The 25,127-nt window shown below is 41.5% G+C and overlaps 1 protein-coding gene across 1 annotated transcript in view; it reads right to left on the minus strand.

Moving 5' to 3' along the window:
* Positions 1 to 25,127, minus strand: part of SV2C (synaptic vesicle glycoprotein 2C) — a 210,419-nt gene that overhangs the window by 102,170 nt on the left and 83,122 nt on the right. Inside the window, exons 3-4 of the mRNA XM_063453613.1 lie at positions 17,510 to 17,690; positions 1,049 to 1,200 (exon numbers count right to left, since the gene is read on the minus strand). Coding sequence (XP_063309683.1) covers positions 1,049 to 1,200; positions 17,510 to 17,690 — 333 coding nt within the window. The remainder of the gene's footprint in view (positions 1 to 1,048; positions 1,201 to 17,509; positions 17,691 to 25,127) is intronic.

Here is a 25,127-nt window from a genome sequence, read left to right on the forward strand (position 1 = left end):
CCTTCGTTCAAACACCAACACTACAAACAAAAAGCACACCTGCATTTAAAGTCCAACACTACATACAAACATGCAAACATTACAGACCAGTACACCACTACATTCCAATGGCAACAGTACATACAAATACACCCATACATGCACATATATACTTTATACAAAAACATGCTCACAAACGCTCAAACACTGCTCACAAATATAACCATTCAATGATGGGCAAATGGTAGATCCCCAGCTGGCATAGCATTGTTTAGGTTCTCCGACAGATGCAGATCTACCTTTTGGCCACACTTGCACTAGAAGGGGGCCCAGAAAACATACCTGTACCAGGGCCCTCTCTACATTAGTTCCACCACTGGGCGACTCAACGTGAGATGTCTGGATGAAAGAGTGGGACACAGAACTTCTGATTCTGACTGACTCTGTGAGTAAGCAGTTGTATGCCTCTAAAACAGATTGCCATGATATGCAAAGTTTCTGCCTCTAAACCTGCCATGATATGCCAAGTCTCTGATTTTAAAACTGCCATGATACACCAAAAGTATGACTCTAAAACTGTCATGCTATTCCAAATTATGCCTCTAAAACTACCATGATATGCCAATGTTATGCATCTAAAGCTGATTGCCCTGGTGTTGAAATTGTATGCCTCTAAAGCTGATTGCCATCATGTGCCAATTGTATGCATCTAAAAAGCTGATTGTCATGGTGTGCCAATTGTATGCATCTAAAGCTACCATGTGCCAACTTTATGCATCTAAGACTGTTTGCCATGATGTGCCAATTGTATGCTTTTAAAACGGATTGCCATGGTGTGCAAATTTTATGCAGCTAAGACTGTTTGCCATGGTGTGCCAATTGTATGCATCTAAATCTGATTGTCATGATGTGTCAAGTTTATGCATCTAAAAGTGATTTCCATTATGTGCCAAGTTTATGCAATTAAAGCTGATTGCCATGGTGTGCCAGTTGTATGCAGATATGTTAATACTGGTGATCACAAAACATTAACACAGTTATCTTCAGGTAAACAGAAAGGCTTTCTTACCATAATGTGGAATTATAGCCCACGCCATGGCCGATGCATAGATTCCACCAATCATCCAAAACATGCATAGCCAACTTAAATGTTCTCCGCGTTTCTCCCGTGCGAGAACTTCAGAAAAGTAGGAGAACGCAGTTGGCAGGGCTCCTCCAATTCTGCAAATAAAATGAAGATGTTAATAATGTGATGTATGCACAATCATGAATACAAAATGCAATACAATAATTAATATATTTTTAAAATGTTCAAATCACCTTAACCCCTTAAGGACCAAACTTCTGGAATAAAATGGAATCATGACATGTCACACATGTCATGTGTCCTTAAGGGGTTAAAGGACCACTATAGGCACCCAGACCACTTCAGCTCAATGAAGTGGTCTGGGTGCCAGGTCCATCTAGGGTTAACCCTGCCTGCTGTAAACATAGCAGTTTCAGAGAAACTGCTATGTTTACATTAGGGTTAATTCAGCCTCTAGTGGCTGTCTCATTGAAAAATCACAGTGAGAAGACACTGCCATCCATAGGAAAGCATTGAGAAATGCTTTCCTATGGACTGTTTGAATGCGCGCGCGGCTCTTGCTACGAATGCGCATTCAGTGCTGACGTCCCCAGCGCCGAGGGAGCCCGGCACTGGAGAAAGGTAAGTGATTAACCCCTTCCTTACCCTTCAGCCCGGCAGGAGGGGGGCCATAAGGGTGGGGGGGGGGGGGGGGCCTAAAGACTCTATTGTGCCAGGAAAACTAGTTTGTTTTCCTATCACTATAGTGGTCCTTTAACACATTATCAACACAATACAATGTGAGCAAATATACTGCATAAAGAAACAATAATATTAGTCATAAATAAATGAATTCAGAAACATTTCCAAAACTCCATGAAAATATCACCCAATGTGCAAGTTTTAGTTAAACTGGAAAAATCTCAAGAATTTTCCTCCAATGAAATTTGAAAAAAGCATACAAGTATATCATTCTGCAAAGTAGTTTCAATAAAGGGACACTATAGTCACCAGAGCAACTACAGCTTATTGTATGTATTGTTCTGTGAGTAGACTCATTACCTTCAGGCCTTTTGCAGAGAAAATGCAGTGTTTACATTACAGCATAGGGATAGCTCCACTGGCCATGCCTCAGATGGCTCCTAAAGGTGCTTCTTGTGGCAGTGCTGCTTAGTGTGCAGCACTGACATTCAGTGTCTCCATCCTATTTAAGGAGACTCTGAACTTGTTTCAATGCATCTCTATCAGGAGATGCTGATTGGCTAGGGCCTAGGTTCAGGGGGTGCATGGGGGCTAGTTGATGTTTTTAACACTATAGAGCCATGGATACATGTTTGTGTTTCTGACCCTATAGTGTTCCTTTAAGACAGCAAAATTAAATAATGCAAAATCGTTTTTTAAGACTTAATAATATATCTAGAATCATAATTAATAAGTCACAATACAGCACAAAAAATCACTGTCAGTGAACAGAAAATGTTCAGATTAGCTTAAATATGACCACCTGTGATGTCTTTTATAAAAAGAGACATCACAGCAACAAGACTAAACCATTCAAGGACTGCGGGCGTTTGTATGCCGTCCTTTTGGGGTTGCACTAAACCCCCCCCCCAATCCCACGACGCGTGAAGCTCAGGCAGCACCCCTTTGCCTGATCCTGCGCTCCCGGGCCATGTAATCGCGGGGTCCTTGCTACCATACCATCCCTGGGCTACGATACAGCCTCAAAGGCAACATGACTAATCTGGCAAATTTAAATGTGCTTAAATTGAAAAATGTAACGTGCTATATTTGACCCTGTAACTTTCCAAAACACCATAAAACATATGCATGGGGTGTACTTTTGTACTCAGGAGACATCACTGAATACAAATATGTGTACTTGATTGCAGTAACAGCTAACAGTATTGTGACATTCACAGTTAAAATGCTATGCAGTACTAAAATTATTATTATTTTAAACATCTTGCTTTCTCACATTTGTTTTTATATTTTTTCATATTAAATTATGTTTAGTATATAAATATTTGATGTGAAATGAAAACCCTGTTTCCTGAACAAAATTATATATAATAAGTGTGGGTGCACTTAATATGAGAGAGGTGAAATATCTAGCGCAAATTCCAGATTTTCTTTACGTTTTATTTTGACCACAACTTGTACAACTGCCTCCGTCCTTAGGGGGGTTAAACGTATTTGAAAACGTAACAAAAAGGATTTTAAAAAAAACCTTTTAGGTCCTTTAAAATCCACGCTTAAAGGCCCAATGGACATAATACATCTCATATTAATTAATTTTCATAGAGTGCTGCAATGGTTTTGGTGCTTAGAGCTTAATGTGAATTAAAATAGTAATAAATAATGATAATTTTAAAATTGATTGCTTACATGTGGATCATGGTATTGTGATATACTTGAATCCTTCATAGAAACAAGCTATTGGCATTTCCACAATCAATTCATATCACGTGTTAATACACTCAGCATTTATATGAGGATTTTATTAGTTGATCCAAAGCTTGTATTTAGATTTCTTGGATAGGAGATGGTGTCAGCCGGAGGGCAGTCTAATGATTGAACCATTTAATGCGGTTTGCTGCCATTACTGTGCATCTGCAGTAAACCCATGGCCAAACTTTCCATTCCTCTCTGTTCCAAGAGGAACTCAATTACAAAGGCAGAATATAAATTTGGGATGTTTGCAGTAGTGTGAGAACACAAAACAATTAATATAGAGTGAGGGAAGTGGCGGGAGTACAGTTCTTCGCCACTTCTATTTTTCCATATTACAGGGAAGGAGCTGCGAATTCACTCATTATAATAAACTTTGTAATTTCTATTTGTTTATTCATCTTGCTGAGAAATAGCCGAAATTCCTGTCCAAATTTCAGACAATATAGAATGCCCAAGTGTTCAATGGGTGGGAATTTCGCAGTGCTAACTAGTATGGGCAGATGATGTATCCAGCAGAGCCTTCATCTGCCCACACTAAGATGGAGGCGCCTGGGACCTAGACCCGGACAAGAAATAAAGATTTTAAAAAAGGTGAAATGGGGGACATAGGGGCATTTGGGGGTGACTAGGGGGGCCATCAAATGGAGTAGAGTCGGGATGGGGGTTAAAAAAACAATGATGTGGCCATGACAGCGCCGCTTTAATTTTTAACAACAGATTTTTTTCGTTTTTCGCACAGTTGTAAATTTTTAGGTCTGTTGAAATTAACATTTCTGTGAAAACAGTTAAAATTTACTATAACGAAAACCATCTTTTAGGTCACATTAGTAAAGATGTGGTGGGCCATATGGTACCAGCCTTGATCTGTCTCCTGTACCTCACCCAGTACCTGCTCTGATCTGTCTCATGTACCTCACCCAGTACCTGCTCTGATCTGTCTCCTGTTCCTCACCCAGTACCTGCTTTGATCTGTCTCCTGTTCCTCACCCAGTACCTGCTATGATCTGTCTCCTGTTCCTCACCCAGTACCAGATCTGATATGTCTCCTGTTCCTCACCCAGTACCAGCTCTGATCTGTCTCATGTACCTCACCCAGTACCTGCTCTGATCTGTCTCCTGTTCCTCACCTAGTATCAGCTCTGATCTGTCTCCTGTACCTCACCCAGTACCTGCTCTGATCTGTCTCCTGTTCCTCACCCAGTACCAGCTCTGATCTGTCTCCTGTACCTCACCCAGTACCTGCTCTGATCTGTCTCCTGTTCCTCACCCAGTACCTGCTCTGATCTGTCTCCTGTTCCTCACCCAGTACCTGCTCTGATCTGTCTCCTGTTCCTCACCCAGTACCAGCTCTGATCTGTCTCTTGTTCCTCACCCAGTACCATCTCTGATCTGTCTACTGTTCCTCACCCAGTATCAGCTCTGATCTGTCTCCTGTTCCTCACCCAGTATCAGCTCTGATCTGTCTCCTGTACCTCACCCAGTACCTGCTCTGATCGGTCTCCTGTTCCTCACCCAGTACCTGCTCTGATCTGTCTCCTGTACCTCACCCAGTACCTGCTCTGATCTGTCTCCTGTTCCTCACGAAGTATCAGCTTTGATCTGTCTCCTGTTCCTCACCCAGTATCAGCTCTGATCTGTCTCCTGTACCTCACCCAGTACCTGCTCTGATCTGTCTCCTGTTCCTCACCCAGTACCAGCTCTGATCTGTCTCTTGTTCCTCACCCAGTACCTGCTCTGATCTGTCTCCTGTTCCTCACCCAGTACCAGATCTGTCTCCTGTACCTGCTCTGATCTGTCTCCTGTACCTCACCCAGTACCTGCTCTGATCTGTCTCCTGTTCCTCACCCAGTACCAGCTCCGATCTGTTTCCTGTTCCTCACCCAGTACCAGTTCTGATCTGTCTCCTGTTCCTCACCCAGTATCAGCTCTGATCTGTCTCCTGTACCTCACCCAGTACCTGCTCTGATCTGTCTCCTGTACCTCACCCAGTACCTGCTCTGATCTGTCTCCTGTTCCTCACCCAGTACCTGCTCTGATCTGTCTCCTGTTCCTCACCCAGTACCTGCTCTGATCTGTCTCCTGTTCCTCACCCAGTACCAGCTCTGATCTGTCTCTTGTTCTTCACCCAGTACCTGCTCTGATCTGTCTCCTGTACCTCACCCAGTACCTGCTCTGATCTGTCTCCTGTTCCTCACCCAGTACCAGATCTGTCTCCTGTACCTGCTCTGATCTGTCTCCTGTACCTCACCCAGTACCTGCTCTGATCTGTCTCCTGTTCCTCACCCAGTACCTGCTCTGATCTGTCTCCTGTACCTCACCCAGTACCTGCTCTGATCTGTCTCCTGTTCCTCACCCAGTACCAGCTCCGATCTGTTTCCTGTTCCTCACCCAGTACCAGTTCCGATCTGTCTCCTGTTCCTCACCCAGTACCAGCTCCGATCTCTCTCCTGTTCCTCACCCAGTACCAGCTCCGATCTGTCTCCTGTTCCTCACCCAGTACCAGCTCTGATCTGTCTCCTGTTCCTCACCCAGTACCAGCTCTGATCTGTCTCCTGTTCCTCACCCAGTATCAGCTCTGATCTGTCTCCTGTTCCTCACCCAGTACCAGCTCTGATCTGTCTCCTGTACCTCACCCAGTACGTGCTCTGATCTGTCTCCTGTACCTCACCCAGTACCTGCTCTGATCTGTCTCCTGTTCCTCACCCAGTACCTGATCTGTCTCCTGTACCTCACCCAGTACCTGCTCTGATCTGTCTCCTGTTCCTCACCCAGTACCTGCTCTGATCTGTCTCCTGTACCTCACCCAGTACCTGCTCTGATCTGTCTCCTGTTCCTCACCCAGTACCAGCTCCGATCTGTTTCCTGTTCCTCACCCAGTACCAGTTCCGATCTGTCTCCTGTTCCTCACCCAGTACCAGCTCCGATCTCTCTCCTGTTCCTCACCCAGTACCAGCTCCGATCTGTCTCCTGTTCCTCACCTAGTACCAGCTCTGATCTGTCTCCTATTCCTCACCCAGTACCAGCTCTGATCTGTCTCCTGTTCCTCACCCAGTATCAGCTCTGATCTGTCTCCTGTTCCTCACCCAGTACCAGCTCTGATCTGTCTCCTGTTCCTCACCCAGCACCTGCTCTGATCTGTCTCCTGTTCCTCACCCAGTACCTGCTCTGATCTGTCTCCTGTTCCTCACCCAGTATCAGCTCTGATCTGTCTCCTGTTCCTCACCCAGTACCTGCTCTGATCTGTCTCCTGTTCCTCACCCAGTACCTGCTCTGATCTGTCTCCTGTTCCTCACCCAGTACCAGCTCTGATCTGTCTCCTGTTCCTCACCCAGTACCAGCTCTGATCTGTCTCCTGTTCCTCACCCAGTATCAGCTCTGAACTGTCTCCTGTTCCTCATGCAGTACCAGCTCTGATCTGTCTCCTGTACCTCAACCAGTACCTGCTCTGATCTTTCTCCTGTTCCTCACCCAGTATCAGCTCTGATCTGTCTCCTGTTCCTCACCCAGTATCCGCTCTGATCTGTCTCCTGTTCCTCACCCAGTACCAGCTCTGATCTGTCTCCTTTTCCTCACCCAGTACCAGCTCTGATCTGTCTCCTGTTCCTCAACCAGTATCAGCTCTGATCTGTCTCCTGTTCCTCACCCAGTATCAGCTCTGATCTGTCTCCTGTTCCTCACCCAGTATCAGCTCTGATCTGTCTCCTGTTCCTCACCCAGTACCAGCTCTGATCTGTCTCCTGTTCCTCACCCAGTATCAGCTCCGATCTGTCTCCTGTTCCTCACACAGCATGCTCTCTGACTTGTCTCCTGTCAGGATTACTACATGATCCAGCACGTAGAACTGTGTCACACAGATGACCAATAGGTAACGTATTACCGGCCTTAGAAAGCCAAAGTCAAAAAACAGTATATAACTGTTCAGGAACGCACTCTCGGACAACCACTAGGGAAACCATAACAGGGCAATTAGGAAAGGTAATTTTGAGTTGAATTACAAGTTTTACCTTTCTGATTGGCCGAGATCGATCTTTGATCCCAAAACGTGCACGTGCGGCTCCCGCGTGACGCACGCCGACATCAAGAACGTGGGCGGACGTTGGGGGTATATTTTGCCTTGGATCTGGGCAGAAGGGGGATCTGGGAGGAGGGGGAGCACTTGGGACAGTATATTTGTTGCAAACAAGTGGTTTGAGCAATGAGACATGAAATGTATTCGGAATCCGCAAGGAGGCAGGAAGAGCCAGGGAATAAGAGACAGGATTAATCCTACGAAGGATACGAAACGGGCCAAGGAACCTAGGAGCAAACTTCATGCTAGGGACTTTAAGCTTGATGTTGCGCAATGATAACCAAACCCTCTCACCCACTTGGTAAACAGGGTTGGCACTTCACGTTTGTCAGCATAACGCTTGAAATGGTCAGCCGCAGTCCCCAGAGCGGAGTGAACCTTGACCCAAGTATCACGAATGGAAGCAAGGCGGTCATCTAAAGCAGGTATAGCTGTGTCAGAAAAAAACAGCCGGCAGAACAGTAGGATGATGGCCATTATTAACAAAAAACGGGCTATGTCTAGAAGAGTCATGGTCTGCATTGTTCCTAGCAAACTCGGCCCATGGCAGTAGTTCGGACCAATTATCTTGAGTGCTATTAACGAAACAACTCAAATATAATTCTAATGACTGATTAGCCCTCTCAGCCGTACCATTAGTTTGGGGATGGTAAGAGGACAAAAAAGACAACTCAATGCCCAATTGTTTATTGAAAGCCCTTCAAAACCGAGAGACAAACTGAGAACCTCTGTCCTAAACAATATTGTGAGGAATGCCATGTAGTCAGACAATCTCACGTATAAAGATAAGAACCAGGTCTTGTTAGGACGGTAATTTCTTGAGTGGGACGAAATGAGCCATTTTAGAAAACCGTTCATAAGAATAGTGAGAATAGGGGAAGTCACCATTGGAATTAGGAAGTTCAACAATGAAATCCATGGACAAGTGGGACCATGGAACCTCAGGAACAGGAAGTGGATGTAACAGGCCACATGGAAGTTTATGAGGTACTCTGGAAACTGCGCAAACAGAACAGGCCTGCACATACTCCTTAAAGGATCACTATAGGGTCAGGAACACAAACATGTATTCCTGACCCTATAGTGTTAACACCACCATCTAGCCCCCCTCATGCCTCCATCTAGGGCCTCCATCTAGGGCCCCTCATGCCTCCATAAATATAGTAAAAATCTTACTGTATTCAAGCCTGAAGCTGTAAATCTGCATGCTTTTTGACTCAGAAAAACAAGCAGTCTGCTGACATGTGGTAGCCTGATCCAATCACTTCCCCATAGGATTGGCTGAGACTAACAAAGAGGCAGATCAGGGGCAGAGCCAGCATGATTCAAACACAGCCCTGGCCAATCAGCATCTCCTCATACAGATGAATTGAATCAATGAATCTCTGTGAGGAAAGTTCAATTTCTGCATGCAGAGGGAGGAGACACTGAATCGCAGGATGCTGTGCACAGTGCTGCCCTGTGCTCTGCTGACAGCAGATCTGAGTGGATGGAGGCATATTAGGCCTCCATCAATTCCGAAGTCCCTCTGGTTCACTCTGAGTGACTGCAACTAGAGGTGTTCCTAGCTTTCAATGTAAACACTGTATTTTCTCAGATAATACAGTGTTTACATGAGAAAGGCTGCAGGGAGCTATAGTTCTCACCTCAACAACCTCGTTAAGCTGAAGTTGTTCAGGTGACTAAAGTGTCCCTTTAACGTCTTTCCTGAGGGAATCCCCCCAAAATGAGCTCATGATCGCGGATATGGATTTATTAATTCCCTGGTGTCCAACAGTCACATTGTTGTGAAATACTTTCATGACATTTTCCCTTTCACCCAATGGAACAAACAATCTATCCCATGGTTTACTGCAGGGCACCTGAGACTGAGCCTCCATGATGGTGCCAAGCAGGGGAGATGACAAGGAGAGGACAGTGGAAGGGATGATAGGGGATGTTTCCTGTTCCTGTATAGATTCGGTATCAAACAGTCTCGATAAGGCGTCAGCCTTCTCATTTTTGGAACCAGGCCTAGTTATTAGAAAGTTAAAGCGAGAATGGAACAGTGACCATCTAGCTTGTCTGGAAGATAATCGTTTAGCATCCCCTATGTAAGCCAAGTTTTTATGGTCAATAATTATCAAAAGAGGATCCTTGGAACCCTCTAAAAGATGTCGCCATTCTTTGAGCGCTAGAATAATGGTCAATAATTCTCATATTGCCAATATCATAATTGCGCTCAGCAGGGGACAGCATTTTAGAGAAGTAACCACATGGATGCAAAGGGGTATCCTGGCTCTCCCTCTGGGAGAGAATAGCCCCCACCCCTGTCTTGGATGCATCAACCTCCAGTATGAAAGGTTTGCTGGTGTCAGGATTTATCAATATGTTGGCAGAGGCAAACCTTTGTTTGAGAAGTTCAAAAGCTTCTTTAGCCTCCTTAGACCATATGGTACTGCTAGCCCTCTTGCTATTGGTGATGGGGACTTTTACAGAAGAAAACCCCTCTGATCTGCCTCCTTGTCCTTACCCAGCATGCTTTCTGACCTGTCTCCTTGTCCTTACCCAGCATGCTCTCTGACCTGTCTCCTTCTCCTTACCCAGCATGCTCTCTGACCTGTCTCCTTCTCCTTACCCAGCGTGCTTTCTGACCCGTCTATTCGTCCTTACCCAGCATGATCTCTAACCTGTCTCCTTGTCCTTACCCAGCATGCTCTATGACCCGTCTCCTTGTCCTTACCTAGCACGCTCTCTGACCTGTCTCCTTGTCCTTACCCAGCATGCTCTCTGACCTGTCTCCTTCTCCTTACCCAGCATGCTCTCTGACCTGTCTCCTTGTCCTTACCCGGCATGCTCCCTGACCTGTCTCCTTGTCCTTACCCAGCATGCTTTCTGACCTGTGTCCTTGTCCTTACCCAGCATGCTCTCTGACCTGTCTCCTTGTCCTTACCCGGCATGCTCTCTGACCTGTCTCCTTGTCCTTATCCAGCATGCTCTCTGACCTGTGTCCTTGTCCTTACCCAGCATGCTCTCTGACCTGTCTCCTTCTCCTTACCCAGCATGCTTTCTGACCTGTCTCCTTGTCCTTACCCAGCATGCTCTCTGACCTGTCTCTTTGTCCTTACCCAGCACGCTCTCTGACCTGTCTCCTTGTCCTTACCAGCATGCTCTCTGACCTGTCTCCTTGTCCTTACCCAGCATGCTCTCTGACCTGTCTCCTTGTCCTTACCTAGCATGCTCTCTGACCTGTCTCCTTGTCCTTACCCAGCACGCTCTCTGACCTGTCTCCTTGTCCTTACCTAGCACGCTCTCTGACCTGTCTCCTTGTCCTTACCCAGCATGCTCTCTGACCTGTCTCCTTGTCGTTACCCAGTATGCTCTCTGACCTGTCTCCTTGTCGTTACCCAGCATGCTCTCTGACCTGTCTCCTTGTCCTTACCCGGCATGCTCTCTGACCTGTCTCCTTGTCCTTACCCAGCATGCTCTCTGACCTGTGCCCTTGTCCTTACCCAGCATGCTCTCTGACCTGTCTCCTTCTCCTTACCCAGCATGCTTTCTGACCTGTCTCCTTCTCCTTACCCAGCATGCTTTCTGACCTGTCTCTTTGTCCTTACCTAGCACGCTCTCTGACCTGTCTCCTTGTCCTTACCAAGCATGCTCTCTGACCTGTCTCCTTGTCCTTACCCAGTATGCTCTCTGACCTGTCTCCTTGTCGTTACCCAGCATGCTCTCTGACCTGTCTCCTTGTCGTTACCCAGCATGCTCTCTGACCTGTCTCCTTGTCCTTACCCAGCATGCTCTCTGACCAGTCTCCTTGTCCTTACCCCGCATGCTCTCTGACCTGTCTCCTTGTCCTTACCCAGCATGCTCTCTGACCTGTCTCCTTGTCCTTACCCAGGATGCTCTCTGACCTGTCTCCTTGTCCTTACCCAGCATGCTCTCTGACCTGTCTCCTTGTCCTTACCCAGGATGCTCTCTGACCTGTCTCCTTGTCGTTACCCAGTATGCTCTCTGACCTGTCTCCTTGTCTTACCCAGCATGCTCTCTGTCCTGTCTCCTTGTCCTTACCCCGCATGCTCTCTGACCTGTCTCCTTGTCGTTACCCAGTATGCTCTCTGACCTGTCTCCTTGTCCTTACCCAGGATGCTCTCTGACCTGTCTCCTTGTCGTTACCCAGTATGCTCTCTGACCTGTCTCCTTGTCCTTACCCAGTATGCTCTCTGACCTGTCTCCTTGTCTTACCCAGCATGCTTTGATATGTATGTCTTTATGTACTTCCTTACTGCAAACTAAAACATCCATATCTCTATACATTGTTCTGTCAATCAGCTAATACAATAAAAAGATTACATTATTTACAGATTAACAATCAACTCGGTCATATTATGAATGGCAGAACCCTTATAACATCTGTCTCTGCAAGTTCACATAATAATTTGACTGCCCACTGTGTATTGCTATATTTCTACTGAACTACAGCATTAGTCATCTCTGACAGCCACTGGTGTGAACGACACAGAATAGGAAATATGGTATATCTGAAGCTGTACATGAATCTGCGCACAACCAAGAAGGAGCATGTCAAAACCAAGTAACATGAAGGGGATTAGCTATTACACACCCAGTGAACCCAGTGCTTCTGTTGGACAAAACAAAATGTTTTAGAATATAAGAACCGGACACAGGCAGCGTTATGTGTTCTGCATGTCGCAGGACACTCACAAGGAGGAAACAGGTTAAGCTGCCTGAATGTTGTCCTTTGGATCATCCATTTCTGTATTCTGGTTTTAATGGACTCCAATAAAAGCCAAATATTAACTTTTCTCTTCCAGTTTCCTCCGTTCTGTAATCTGTAATCTGTGCTGCCTGCGATGTGAGAACCATCCCTTTTTTGTAGTCTAGTCGGTCCATTTCCACACCTGCTATAGATCAGGTTTGATTTTTACTGCCCTCTCCTCCAAGACATCTCAAGGTACACATGTTAACATTTAATTGCTCTTTTCATTTCTACAATTTCATTAAATCCACAATCAGTTAGCCAATGATCGCATCATCTAATTAGTAGGTGTTGCCAGATCTATTATGTTTTTCCGGATGCATATCACTTCCAGATGCCGTGGGGCATCAATAAACTAATTCCTAAGTAATATGGTATTAAAATCCTTGACGCACATGCTCTACAGCACTTTTTATATGTTTCATAAGAGATTAAATATGCCCCTTATTGAACACAACCATCCAACTAATATCTAATATTGCAGCAGCACTCTATGAACAAACACCACTACATAACTTTGTGATGGAGCAAAGAATCATTGGGTACCATCTCCTCTGTTAGTGTTAAACCACTCTAAAACAATGTGACTAAAACACTAAGTCTCTAAAGACCCCCGGCTGCAGCTCAGATTGGTCGTTGACTTTTTCTTTAGTCATTAAACTTTGAAAAAACAGTGGTGTGTACCCAGACTCTTCCCACTCCCAGTAATGTCAGACTAACACTTTCATCCAAAATTGGGAAGCTAATCACCTCCACATTGCTGAACCGCAGCACAGGGGCTGAGTTTTAATTATCGAGACACCCCTGGAGTATGTCAAACCCAACAAAAACTGACACTAGCTGGGGAGTAAGCAAAGAGTAGTAATGATTGCGGTGCTTAGAATCCCCATTTAAATACAGGTTTATTTTGTATGCCCTATCCTATTGCTGCAGTTTAATATTTTTTGTTAGAGTCCTTGGGTTTTATAAAAAGAAACATACTGCCCTTCTTGTTGGTCTGTTGTAAAGCAGGTGATCACTCTTTAACCCCAAGCTAGCAGACGACATGGTTCATTTGTAGACACAGCGTTGAAGCATTTTCAAAACTACTAAGTGCTTTCTGAGATTAATATTGACTTTGAATTCCACCTAATTTATCAGCTGTCCAAATTCCCATTATCTTAAACATGAAAAATGTGTATTTTTGAAACTGACAGATACCATAAAACAGATCTTTACTCTATAAATCACGGCTGAAAATTCAATAATAAATGGCAGCTTTTATTATAATTAATTTTTGTTAGAGCGTTTTTTTTCTTCTTTCATTTCTTTCCGGTGACATGTAATAACCTTCATGAAGACCAATGACTTAACTTTAACCTTCTTAGCCTATGACCCTATGCAGAAGATGCTGGTGTATCCCAAGCTCTGAACTTGCCCTGGAATGTCAAGATTTGTGCACATTCAATGATTTTTCCAAAATAGTACTTATTAATGACAATTTAAACCTTTAAGGACACATGACGGAAATATTCAGTCATGATTCCCTTTTATTTCTGAAGTTGTGTCCTAAAGGGGTTAAAACCAGATTTGAAGATTGATCCAGAGTGTGGAATTCAGTGTGAATTATGGCTAAAAAAAAACTTATTTGGAAAAACAGCAAAACTGGTGAATTTTTCAAATACGTCTATTTCAGTTAAAATTTGTACTTACGTTTTCAATTAATCAAAATGTATTGCTTAGATAATAAAACCTGTTCAGATGTTTTCTTAACATGATTCAAAAATATCCCATACCTCACAGAGACTACTCTTTCACATTATCCACAAATGCAAATCAGTCTAGCATGACCACTAATGCTAGGCCGAAAGTGGTGGGGAGGGTTAAGTCAGTGGTCTCAGCCTCTCATCCTGTCTAACATTTATTCATCCTCATTGCAAAGCCTGGGCACTAGGAACCTATTTTGAAAAGGACACCAGAAAAGCTAGTGCTGGCGATGGATCAAGAAGTCATGTCCACGTCTCATGTCCATGTATAAAATAGGAACCATTGCAGCAGATAGCCACTGGATTTAAGTTAAGGGGACGCTATAGGCACCCAGACCTTTCATCTCATTAAAGTTGTCTGGTAGCAGTGTCCCGTTCCCCTTAACCCCTTGACGACCGATGACGGTTTAGGACCGTCATCGGTAACATACCGTTAAGGACCGGTGACGGTCCTGAACCGTCATAACGGTAACATGTACTTACCCAATCGCCGTCGTTCCCCGGTGCTCCCGGTGTGGGGAGACTGCCTGCAGCCCAGACAGTCTCCCCATGGCGTATTAGGACCCCTGTGGCCATGTGATCGCTTAACAGAGCAATCACATGGTCACAATAGGTGTCCATTTGTCTGCCTGCAGGGGGACTGTCTGCTGCTGTAAAATCAAAAAATAAAATAAAGGTTAATGTTAATAAAAATATTTAATTATATATGTGTGTATATATATATGATATATAGACATATATTATATAAATATAATATATGTCTATATAATATATATATAATGTCATACAAAGTGTATTTTTATATGAATATATGTACATATATTAATATAAAAATACACTTATAATTAAATTACACACGTGTGTATATATATAATATATATAATAACTATATATATTGCATATATATATTATAATAAAATAAAAATAATAAGTAAATTAAATTAAATTAAAAAATGTATAAATAATAATAGTTTTTTTAATTATATATCTATATGAAATTTTATTCTAACTGTATTTTGATATTAATATATATATATATTTATATCAAAATACACTTAGAACGAAATTGTATATATATCTATGTATATATAAATAAATAAAAATATATCGAAAAATACATATATGCAGCGTCCCTTTCTGTTTTACCTGACCTCGGCTAGTATTTTGACTATTCTATGTACGCTAAATCCGGCCATTCTAAGGACCAGTAATACGTTACTTATTTGTCATCCGTGCTATACAGTTCTACGTGCTGGATCATACAGTAATCCTGACATATAGTTGTTGTGATACATTTTACTGTTTTGAAACACTAATATTTGTGTTCAGCAAAGTCTCCTGAGTATAACAGTACCCCCCATGTACAGGTTTTATAGCCTTTTTGAAAGTTACAGGGTCAAATATTTTTACATTGAAAATGGCCAGGTTGGTTACGTTGCCTTTGAGAGCGTATGGAAGCCCAAGAATGAGAATTACCCCCATGATGGCATACCATTTGCAAAAGAAGACAACCCAAGGTATTGTCCAGTCTTGTCCAGTCTTTTTTAGTTTTCTCACACACAAACAAATATGAACGCTAACTTTGGCCAGTGTTTGTGACTAAGTGGCTACTAAAAAAGACTGGACATACCCCATATTGAATACCCTGGGTCGTCTACTTTAAAAAAAATATGTACAATGGGGTGTGATTCAGAGATTTATGACAGATAATAGTGTTACAATTTCACTATTGATACATTTTAAAAATATTTATTTTGAAACAGCAATTTCCTACTTGTATTTATAGCCCTATAACATGCAAAAAAAAGAAAAAAAGCATGTAAACACTGGGTGTTTTTAAACTCAGGACAACATTTTGAATCTATTTAGCAGTTTTTTTTCACAAGCTTTCGTAAGTAAAAGATTTTTCAAGCAAAAGTGTTATTTCTAACACTAAAGTGTTCCTATAATAATGGCAATAATAGCCATTTTACAACCAAGTCAAACACAAACAAACTGTAAAGAATATACAAAAAAAATTAAACAATAAATTGTTAGCATTTAGTGAAAAGTAAATTTTATCTTTTTTTTTTTTTTTTTATCCGGTTCAGCCATTGGAACCACTTTTTTTTTTTTTTTTTTTTAACTGGTTGCAAAATCCTACTTTGATGAATAATAAATAGTGATGAATGTTCCTGAAAATGCAATAAATCAGACATAATCATCATTAATTCGGAATGGTAAATCAATCCATTTACTTTGTACATCAATTACTCACAGTAAAATGAAATGTCGTTACTTTCACAGATATTAATAAACCAATGAACTCACCATTATACTGAATTAAAGCCTCTACAAATCTTTATAGTATGTGACTTGGACCTATAGTAAGGCAGCTGTTGTCATAACTGGACATTGACAGAGTTTAACCCCTTAAGGACCAAACATCTCGAATAAAAGGGAATCATGACATGTCACACATGTCATGTGTCCTTAACGGGTTAAATAGGTGACTATCCCTCAGAACCCTTTGTTGCGCAATATTTTTAGCGAATAATAATAGATTTCTAATTTGTCCTTACTGACAAAAGCAATGAAGCCAGCCCTGCTGAGTTATATAAGGATAGATCTAAGTCACCTACAGTTTGCTGGGGTTAAAGGGACACTCCGGTCGCTAATTAAACTTTAATGCATTTGATAGATTTTGGTCTCATTAATATGGTGTATTTTTTGCATGTTTAAATCTGTATAGCTTTTGCAGAAAAAAAAGTTTTGCTGATTGATCTACTATAAAGCTGCCTCCTAAGTCACCCCCCCTCATGCCAGAAAGACTTCCTTATCAAATGTATGCACCCACAGTCTCAGATCCAACAGCGCTGCGTGAGCTGCTTTTAATTCACAACCTGCAGACAGTTAGAGAAACTACAAACAGGTAGTGATGGTCTTACTATATGTCTCCCTGGGCACCTTCTCCTTCAAATGAAGGTTACTTTGTAGTTCAGCAGATTCAGTACTGTAGTGGCTGTAGTTCAGCAGATTCAGTACTGTTGGTGGCTGAGCTATGTGCATACACTGATAAGGAAGTATTTTTCTAGCATGAGGGGGTGTGGCTAAAGAGGCGGGTTTATGGCGCAGTATTCTGCGAAACATTTATTTATTTTATACAAAAGCTATAAATATTTGAGCATGCAGAAATTACAGCATATTAATGAGGCTTAAGCCTATCACATGCATTAAAGTAGTATTCCATACATTAAATCAAGTGCAGGAAAACATCATAAATTTTACAAAGTGAATGGATTTTTACAGTTAAACATATCATTTCCCTAATTGAAATTAAAAGCATTTTATTACATGTGTACTCAGAAAATAAAGAATAGCGTAAACATTTTATATTTTTAAAGATAATTAAATACACAGATTGTCTTTAAGGCGGATGAACTGGAAGTATTTCTTACCCAAATCCTGAAAGTAAACGGCAAACAAGAAATAGTCCATATCCCTGAACGAACGAGGACAGGAAGGCGAAGAATCCGTTGACGGACATACAAATCAGAAGGGATTGCTTTCTTCCTACTTTGTCAGCTAGTCCTCCCCAGAAGAACGCACCAACCATCATCCCCAGGTACACTATACTGCCTGCGGGATACAGAGAACGGTAAGCTTGGAGTTTCTCGCAGAAGAATAAAAATATAAGTAACTTAGGAGAACTATCTGCTGAAAGTTGGGGGCAAGACATTTTACAAAACAAGTCAAACAGACAAATACAGAATAAATAGCCAAAGAATAAATCGCTCTGCAAGTGTAAGGTACACCCTATAGCAGGGCTGCCTAAAAGGTAGATCTCCAGATGTTGTAAAACTACAACTCCCAAGATGCTTTGCATGCCTTTAGTATGACAAAGCATCATGAAAGCTGTAGTTTTAAAACCTATGGGCATCTCGCTTTGGGCACTCCTTCATTATAGTCTTTCCCAGTTTTGGCAAATTTGTGCTTCCTGCCTAAATTAAAATCAAATCAAGTTTCTAGTAAAAATAAAGCAATTGAGAATATTCCAACAGTGGGTTAGAAGAAGACACAGACGAAGGCCAGGCTTTTCGTTGGTTCCAATATATTTTTGGAGAAAGTCGGGTAATTTGCTATTGAATTTGGTACCAGGGCAGGCGTCCTGACACCCCATAGTATTTGTTGAAAGACAGTACCAGTGTCTTGTGACCTCTGGTTATATAATATAATTAACCAGACATAAACATTGCCTAAAGAAAGCCTAAATCATAAACACCCTGCCTTCACTGTAATGGAAGTGTGTCATCGCATGGAGACCAAAATGCAGAATTGTCCCCTTAAAGAAAGCCCTACACCATGTCTCTGTAAATGTCTGTAATTAACATTGATATAGGTAACAAATTATATTATTTCTAGAAATACGCCATTCCTACGCTGCATGCTTGAATTGCTGCAGCAATAAAGCCGTGGATCATGTCCATCTCATTCTATAAATATTGATTTTTATTGCTGAATTGTGGATTCTGTTCAGTAAATCTATCAGAGCATTGGAGGAATCACTGTATCTACGTATGCAGACCATGTATGGCAGATGCAGTAATAAAGATATTAACCCCTTAAGGACACATGACATGTGTGACATGTCATGATTCCCTTTTATTCCAGAAGTTTGGTCCTTAAGGGGTTAAAGGCCACTTCCAACCACAGTTCTATAACTTGATTAACAAACAGAATGCTGACCCCACGAGGCCTGTTAAATGGTAATATCTCAGGAAACGAGGATGGTCACAGACTGCATTCAAATGGCATTCCACTAAAAGACCTTAACTGCAGTCTGACGGGGACAATGAGTCATTTGTAGAACTTAGAATTCACTTGTATGTATCCTAATTTAGTGGTTTGTGTAAATTACAATTACAATTATTTATATAGTACCAACATATTCCAAAGCACTGTACAATAAGTAAACAAGACAAACTATTCTAACAAAATGTATTTGACATACAGGAGCAGTAGGTGAAGATGGCCCTGCCCAAATGAGCTTATAATCTAAAATGATCAGGGACAAATACACAGAGGTACTTTATTAAATCAAGTGCTCTGTATGTGCCTGAGGACGGGAGGGTGGTTTGAGAGGAGAGAGATTGCAGAGGAGGGTTGTAAGGGATGAGTAGTTATCATAGTGTGTTTTTAGGTATTTTTTTTAAGGTCTGCAGAGAAGGAGAGATTCTGATGTCCTCGGGATGGCATTCCATAAGATGGAGGCAACCGTGGCGAAGTCCTGCAGGCAAGAGTCTGGGGTGCTGTTGCGACAACAGGACAGTCAGTGGAGCAAAGAGTCCAGGCTAGATGTAGGAGATGTAAGCAGAGGTACAGTTATGAAGAGCTAAGTAGGCAAGAGAACTTTGAACTGAATCCTAAATGAAACAGGAAGCCAGAGTAGTAACTGAGAGGGTGGTGAAATGTGGGACCTGCTGGATGTAAGGTAGATGACTCTGTCAGAGGAGTTGAAGGAACATTTCCTTTCTGGCTGAGAAAATTTAGCATTTATAGCATTTTCTAAATATTTAACCTTCTTTTTGCAATATGAACACCATACAATTCATCCTTCTCAACTTAGACAGATGGGTAGATACTACATTGAAATATATTAAACCAATACGTTACTAAATAATATAAATATTAAAATACCATACATGCATATGATACATTGAGTTCTGTCCATACCAAGTGTTTCAGTAAAATACTGCTGCCATCCCATAAATCGTTGCACACCAGAGGTTTCTGGGAGTGGGAGTTCCATTATACTGTTAGACTCTTGGCTGTTGTAAGATGGGATTTCTATAGCAGTGTACCTTACATAACGTACAAACCTGACTATCTAGCTAAGCTTCTAAAAAGCTTCCTATCTTTTCTATCTCTATGCCGATTACAAAGTAAATCGTTCTGCGACTTACTTTGACACAGAATTACATCTAGCAATTTCCAATAACTCCCATTGCACAGCAATATCCATGTATAATTTTAATGTTCATCTCAAAAGGTCTCATGGCCCCGCAACAAATCTCTTATTAACAAAAAAAGGTTTTTTTGTTTTTTTTTTACTAATACGATCTAAGATAAACTCCTGCTGCTACTGCGTTTAGAAAGCGCAACGGGGAAAGGATGTCGTCAGGAATAATAGATTGTACTGTCAAAAGGGAACCTTCCTCCCACAGCTGTTTGTTCTGATAAGGCGAATATATATGAAGGTAAAAGGTCTGCTGAACCAGGAACTTTGTACAAAATGAGCTTCATGACTTCAGCTGTTGTGTACATTATCGCGTTGAGTAATATTACTTGGCAAGAAAGCTAATTCTCACATACACAATTGACGTTTTCACACCTTGATTACCAATTCCAATGTTATCACGCGCATTATTGTGGCCGTGGTGCAGTGTACTGGGAATTGGGGAGAATTGACAAGGAAATGGAAATTTAGTCCAAAAAAAAGAAAATCTAGAGAAAATCTAAAACTTTTTACCGATCTGCCATCATGGCCATAAATGTGACATCCTATAGACTGTAAGCTCGTTTGAGCAGGGTCCTCTTCAACTTATCGTTCCTGTAGGTTTTCTTGTAATTGTCCTATTTATAGTTAAATCCCCCCTCTCATAATATTGTAAAGCGCTACGGAATCTGTTGGCGCTATATAAATGGCGATGATAATAATAATAATATTCTCATCAGTTGTTCATAATTCCCTGTTTATATAAACACAGTTTCGCCGTTTGCTTTCATTATCTTCTAACTGTTGGCTGTTCTTAAAGGACACTCTCAATTATAGGAATACACAGCATGTTTTATTAGTGTGCCGCTGTTTTATAAATGTATTTTTTGCTATTTTTAAAAAAAGAGATTATGTGTTGAAAATAAACCATCATGAGGATTACTTTAAGCTAAAATGTACCTAAAATATTTAACTCAGTAAAATGTACTTACCACCAGAACCCAGGTTATCAGGCTTCATTAAAGAATCAAACCCATTTTAATATACATAATTCACAAGGATAAATAATCGTCATTTACAGACAGAACATGTAGACTGTGAAGATAGGAACCTAACTGGGGGACAGTGTGGCAATCGAACCCAGCGTTAGGGTAGCACACCCGCCCCTGTGCTCAATGCATATTGTGCATATTATTAAATTAACTAAAGAGATTGTGATTTCCCATTATACCCTCCTAATATCAAATGCCCAAAAGATGTTTTTTATGTTTCAAAAAGCAATATGAAAATCAATACTGTGTCTCGGCATAAGCACTGAAAGGAAAATATAATTTATTGCTACTAGTCAAGTGTCAATGTTGTGTCAAATTCTGTGAATTAACACAAGGGGCTATATCAGTCTTATTTATTGCTTCCTAGATTTCGCACAGACGGACATGAGATAAAAATTATCTCCTTAAGCATTCTAATACCAGTAAGTCCATTCTGTCTTTGCAGACACCAGTATAACATTTCAGGTCCTTACATGACCTTATAAATCAGTACTAAATAAATATGTAAACAGGGAGGGTAATAGGTGCTTACTATAATATTAAACAGAGGGTGTAGGGCAGGCAGCAGTGAACAATACAAGGATTCCCGAACCTTTTTTGTACATGCAATACAAAAAGGAGATAGAGTAAACCACACCCAAAATATAAGTAGAAACAATTATACGTACATAGGTATGCAAATATTTTGTACACTGGACCTCAAGAAGAAACAAAAATACAAAATAATAGTGCAATGCAGTAGGTATAAAGTATAAGTGATGGGTAGTTAAATGTCGCTACCACTCACATTTGTATGAGCTAACTCAGAGCTCTGCTGTTTTGCGCATGGACAGAACAATCCCGGTCTAAGGATATATGTTGTTGTGGTCGCCACCGGTCCTTCGAATAAAGTGCAATGTGCAGGGCATATGTGAAGGCAAATACAAAAAAAAAGGCTCCAATGGTCAAGTAAGTACAAGTTTGTAAATTAAATAAATAAATAAATAAGGTATTGTACTCGCAGTTGCTAGAGCAGAACCTGCTCTAGTATAACCACCATGGGTGGTATAATCCCCACCTAAGGATGTGTTGGTACCAGGAAGCAGTTGATTAATGCAAAAAGAAATTACAAAAAAAAAAACAGCAGAGTGGGAGCTGATTCAGGGGAGAGAATAGGACATAAGAATAGAAGTATTAATTATTACTATTATTATTATTATTATCATTACAACATTCTGTATTTGACAAGAAAGGAAAACTAGTAACAGCTTTAATGCATTAGATTCGATTTTTGCCTCATTAATATGCAATATTTTTTGTAAGCTCACAGCTTTATAGTTTTTGCCCCCCCAAATTAAAATATTTTGCAGAATTCTGCACAATAGGCATGCCTCTAGCCACGCCCCTTAATGCCATAAAGATTTCCTTATCAAAGGTATGTACACAGTCTCAGCCCAAACAGCACTGGGTGGGCTGCTTTAAATACAGAACCTGGCCGCACACGGCCAGAGAAACTATAAAAAGGTAGTATATCCTCACTATATACCTGCCTGTGTGTCCTCTCCTTCTAATGCTGGTTGCTTTGTAGTTCAGATCATTCGGTACTGTCAGTGGTTAAGCTGTGTACATACATTTGATAAGGAAGTATTTTTCTGGAGTGAGGGGGTGTGGCTAAGGAGGCAGGTTTATTATGCAGCATTCTGTAAAACATTTGTTTTGTTTTGTTTACGCAAAAACTATAAAGATTTGAGCATGACAAATCACAGCAATATTAATAGGGCATAAAACCTATCAAATGCATTAAAGTTGTATTTGTGCTCAGAGCGTCCCTTGAAGTAGGGAATTAAAAACACCTTTTAATCATGTGATAGTATAGTAAAATCAGTGCTTTTATTTGGGTTTTACAAAAATTGCTTATTAGTTTACATTGCTGATGACTGACTGTGTTTTTTTTTAGTCTAAAGTGGAACATCTTGATTTTTGTAAACTAAAAAAAAAGAAAGACAAACAACAACAAAAAAAAAGCAATTTGTGGCACTCATTGTGTAAGTGATTCATTTGCTTCGGGTGTTAAGGCAACTGAATAAATTACTTTAGAAAGGCCTTTTCAGAGTAACATTAAGTTTTTGATGAAGCACTTAGTTCGACAGAACGCATTATGTATAAAGAAAAGACATGACAAGGTGTAGGCTGCGCTATGACAACATGAATTGTGTAGGGAATTCAGTAGCTTGGAAAGTGCGGTAATTACACAACCCACCATCTCTGTCAAAATCTGCTCCAGCCATCCACTCATAAAGAAAGCTAAAAAGATTCTTTAGATTTGGATGTAAATCAAAAACTTTTCTCTCATTTCAAAGGAGCGACGCGTTTTTTTAAGTTTCTTTGCAGTGGATTTAAGTTTTGGATAGTGTTCACGAATTATAACATTTGGCATATTTTGTCAAATAATTTAAAAGCATAAGCGACCAAAGTGTTATTAAAGGGACACTATTGGCACCCAGACCACTTTAGCTCATTGAAGTGGTCTGGGTGCTGTGTCCCTTTTGTACCTAGTGATGCAATGTTAAACATTGCCGTTCCAGAGATACTGCAATGTTTACACTGTAGCACTAAGTCTGCCCACAGTGGCTGTCTACGCTTCCTGGATTGAAATGGGCCCATCTGGTGCTGCATGATGAGGACATCCAGTGTCAGATTTTTCTCAATAGGAAAGCATTTCTCCATAGGAAATGCTTTCCTATGAAGAGGTCCAATGCACGCATGGCACTTGCTGCACATGCGCTTTAGCTCCTGCTCGTTGTGGTACGTCAGAAGGAGCGCAGCGGCAACATTGGTGCTGGGATAAGGTAAGTAAATAAAGTATTTTTTAACCCTTTATTCACCAAAAGGAGGGGTGGCAAGGGAGCTATAGTGCCAGGCATACAGCTTTGTGTTCCTGGCACTTTAGTATCCCTTTAAGAAACTATTTGTAAAGGTACCTGTGGCTCTTTGTTCCTCTCACAGCCCCTCACGTTATATTTGCTTTGATTCTGACGCTGACCAACGGCCTCTCCAGCACATGTCAAAACAAGAACAACACAGGCAGCACTCCAGGATAAGGAAGGTAAGTTTTATTTGTGGGTTCACCACCTCACCAAAAAATAAGTGCAACATTTTGGCTCAGCAGAGCCTTAATCATGCATTAATAAGGCTCTGCTGAGCCGAAATGTTGCACTTATTTTTTGGTGAGGTGGTGAACCCACAAATAAAACTTACCTTCCTTATCCTGGAGTGCTGCCTGTGTTCTTCTTCTGTTGATACTGCATTGGTGGATTCAGCCGTGTCCATGCTTTAAACGGGGCGCCTCCTTGGTGGAAGGCCGGAGCATTCATGCGGAACTTTATTACAGGGTATACTGTTTCTGCCTCTCCAGCACATGTGTCTTTCTAGTCCCAATTCTGACACTTAACGCTGCCCTACTGTCTGCTTTTTACCACAAGATGCTCCAGTTTCAATTTCCAGATGCAAGTAGCCCAGGGCAGGGCCGTATGAACATAGGGGCTAATGGAGCTGCAGCACCAGAATCATGCCTATGGAAGGCTCAATGATTTAAAAGAATATATATCTTTTTTAAAACTACTTTTCACATGCCCTTCGCCCACTGAAATCCTGCTTCACTGGACACTGGTATTAGGGGGTATGGATTTACTTGAAAGATGAAAGCGATAGACTAGTGTAGAGTACGTGTTTTCTTATAGCTATATCCTGTGATTCCCCTCCAGCACCATCTCCACCAGATACATGACTCTTGGGAGGTATAACTGTTTTAGTTTTTTCTGTCAATAAGCTTATGTAATTAGGCTAATCAGAATTGTATGCACCAGGCCCACTGGGCTCCTAATCCTGCCCTGGCCCACGGTCATTCTGGCCATGTATGCACACATATGCTCTGGGCAGGCAGGAATGACTCAGGCTTGGCCACAGGAGCCAGACTTGTATAAACCCCATTTGAACTCAGTTTCCTTACTGTTCAGTGTGTTTCTATGGTATAGGGACTCAGCCTGTTTG

Source organism: Pelobates fuscus, chromosome 5 (assembly GCF_036172605.1).
Source record: "Pelobates fuscus isolate aPelFus1 chromosome 5, aPelFus1.pri, whole genome shotgun sequence".
Classification (NCBI taxonomy): domain Eukaryota; kingdom Metazoa; phylum Chordata; class Amphibia; order Anura; family Pelobatidae; genus Pelobates; species Pelobates fuscus.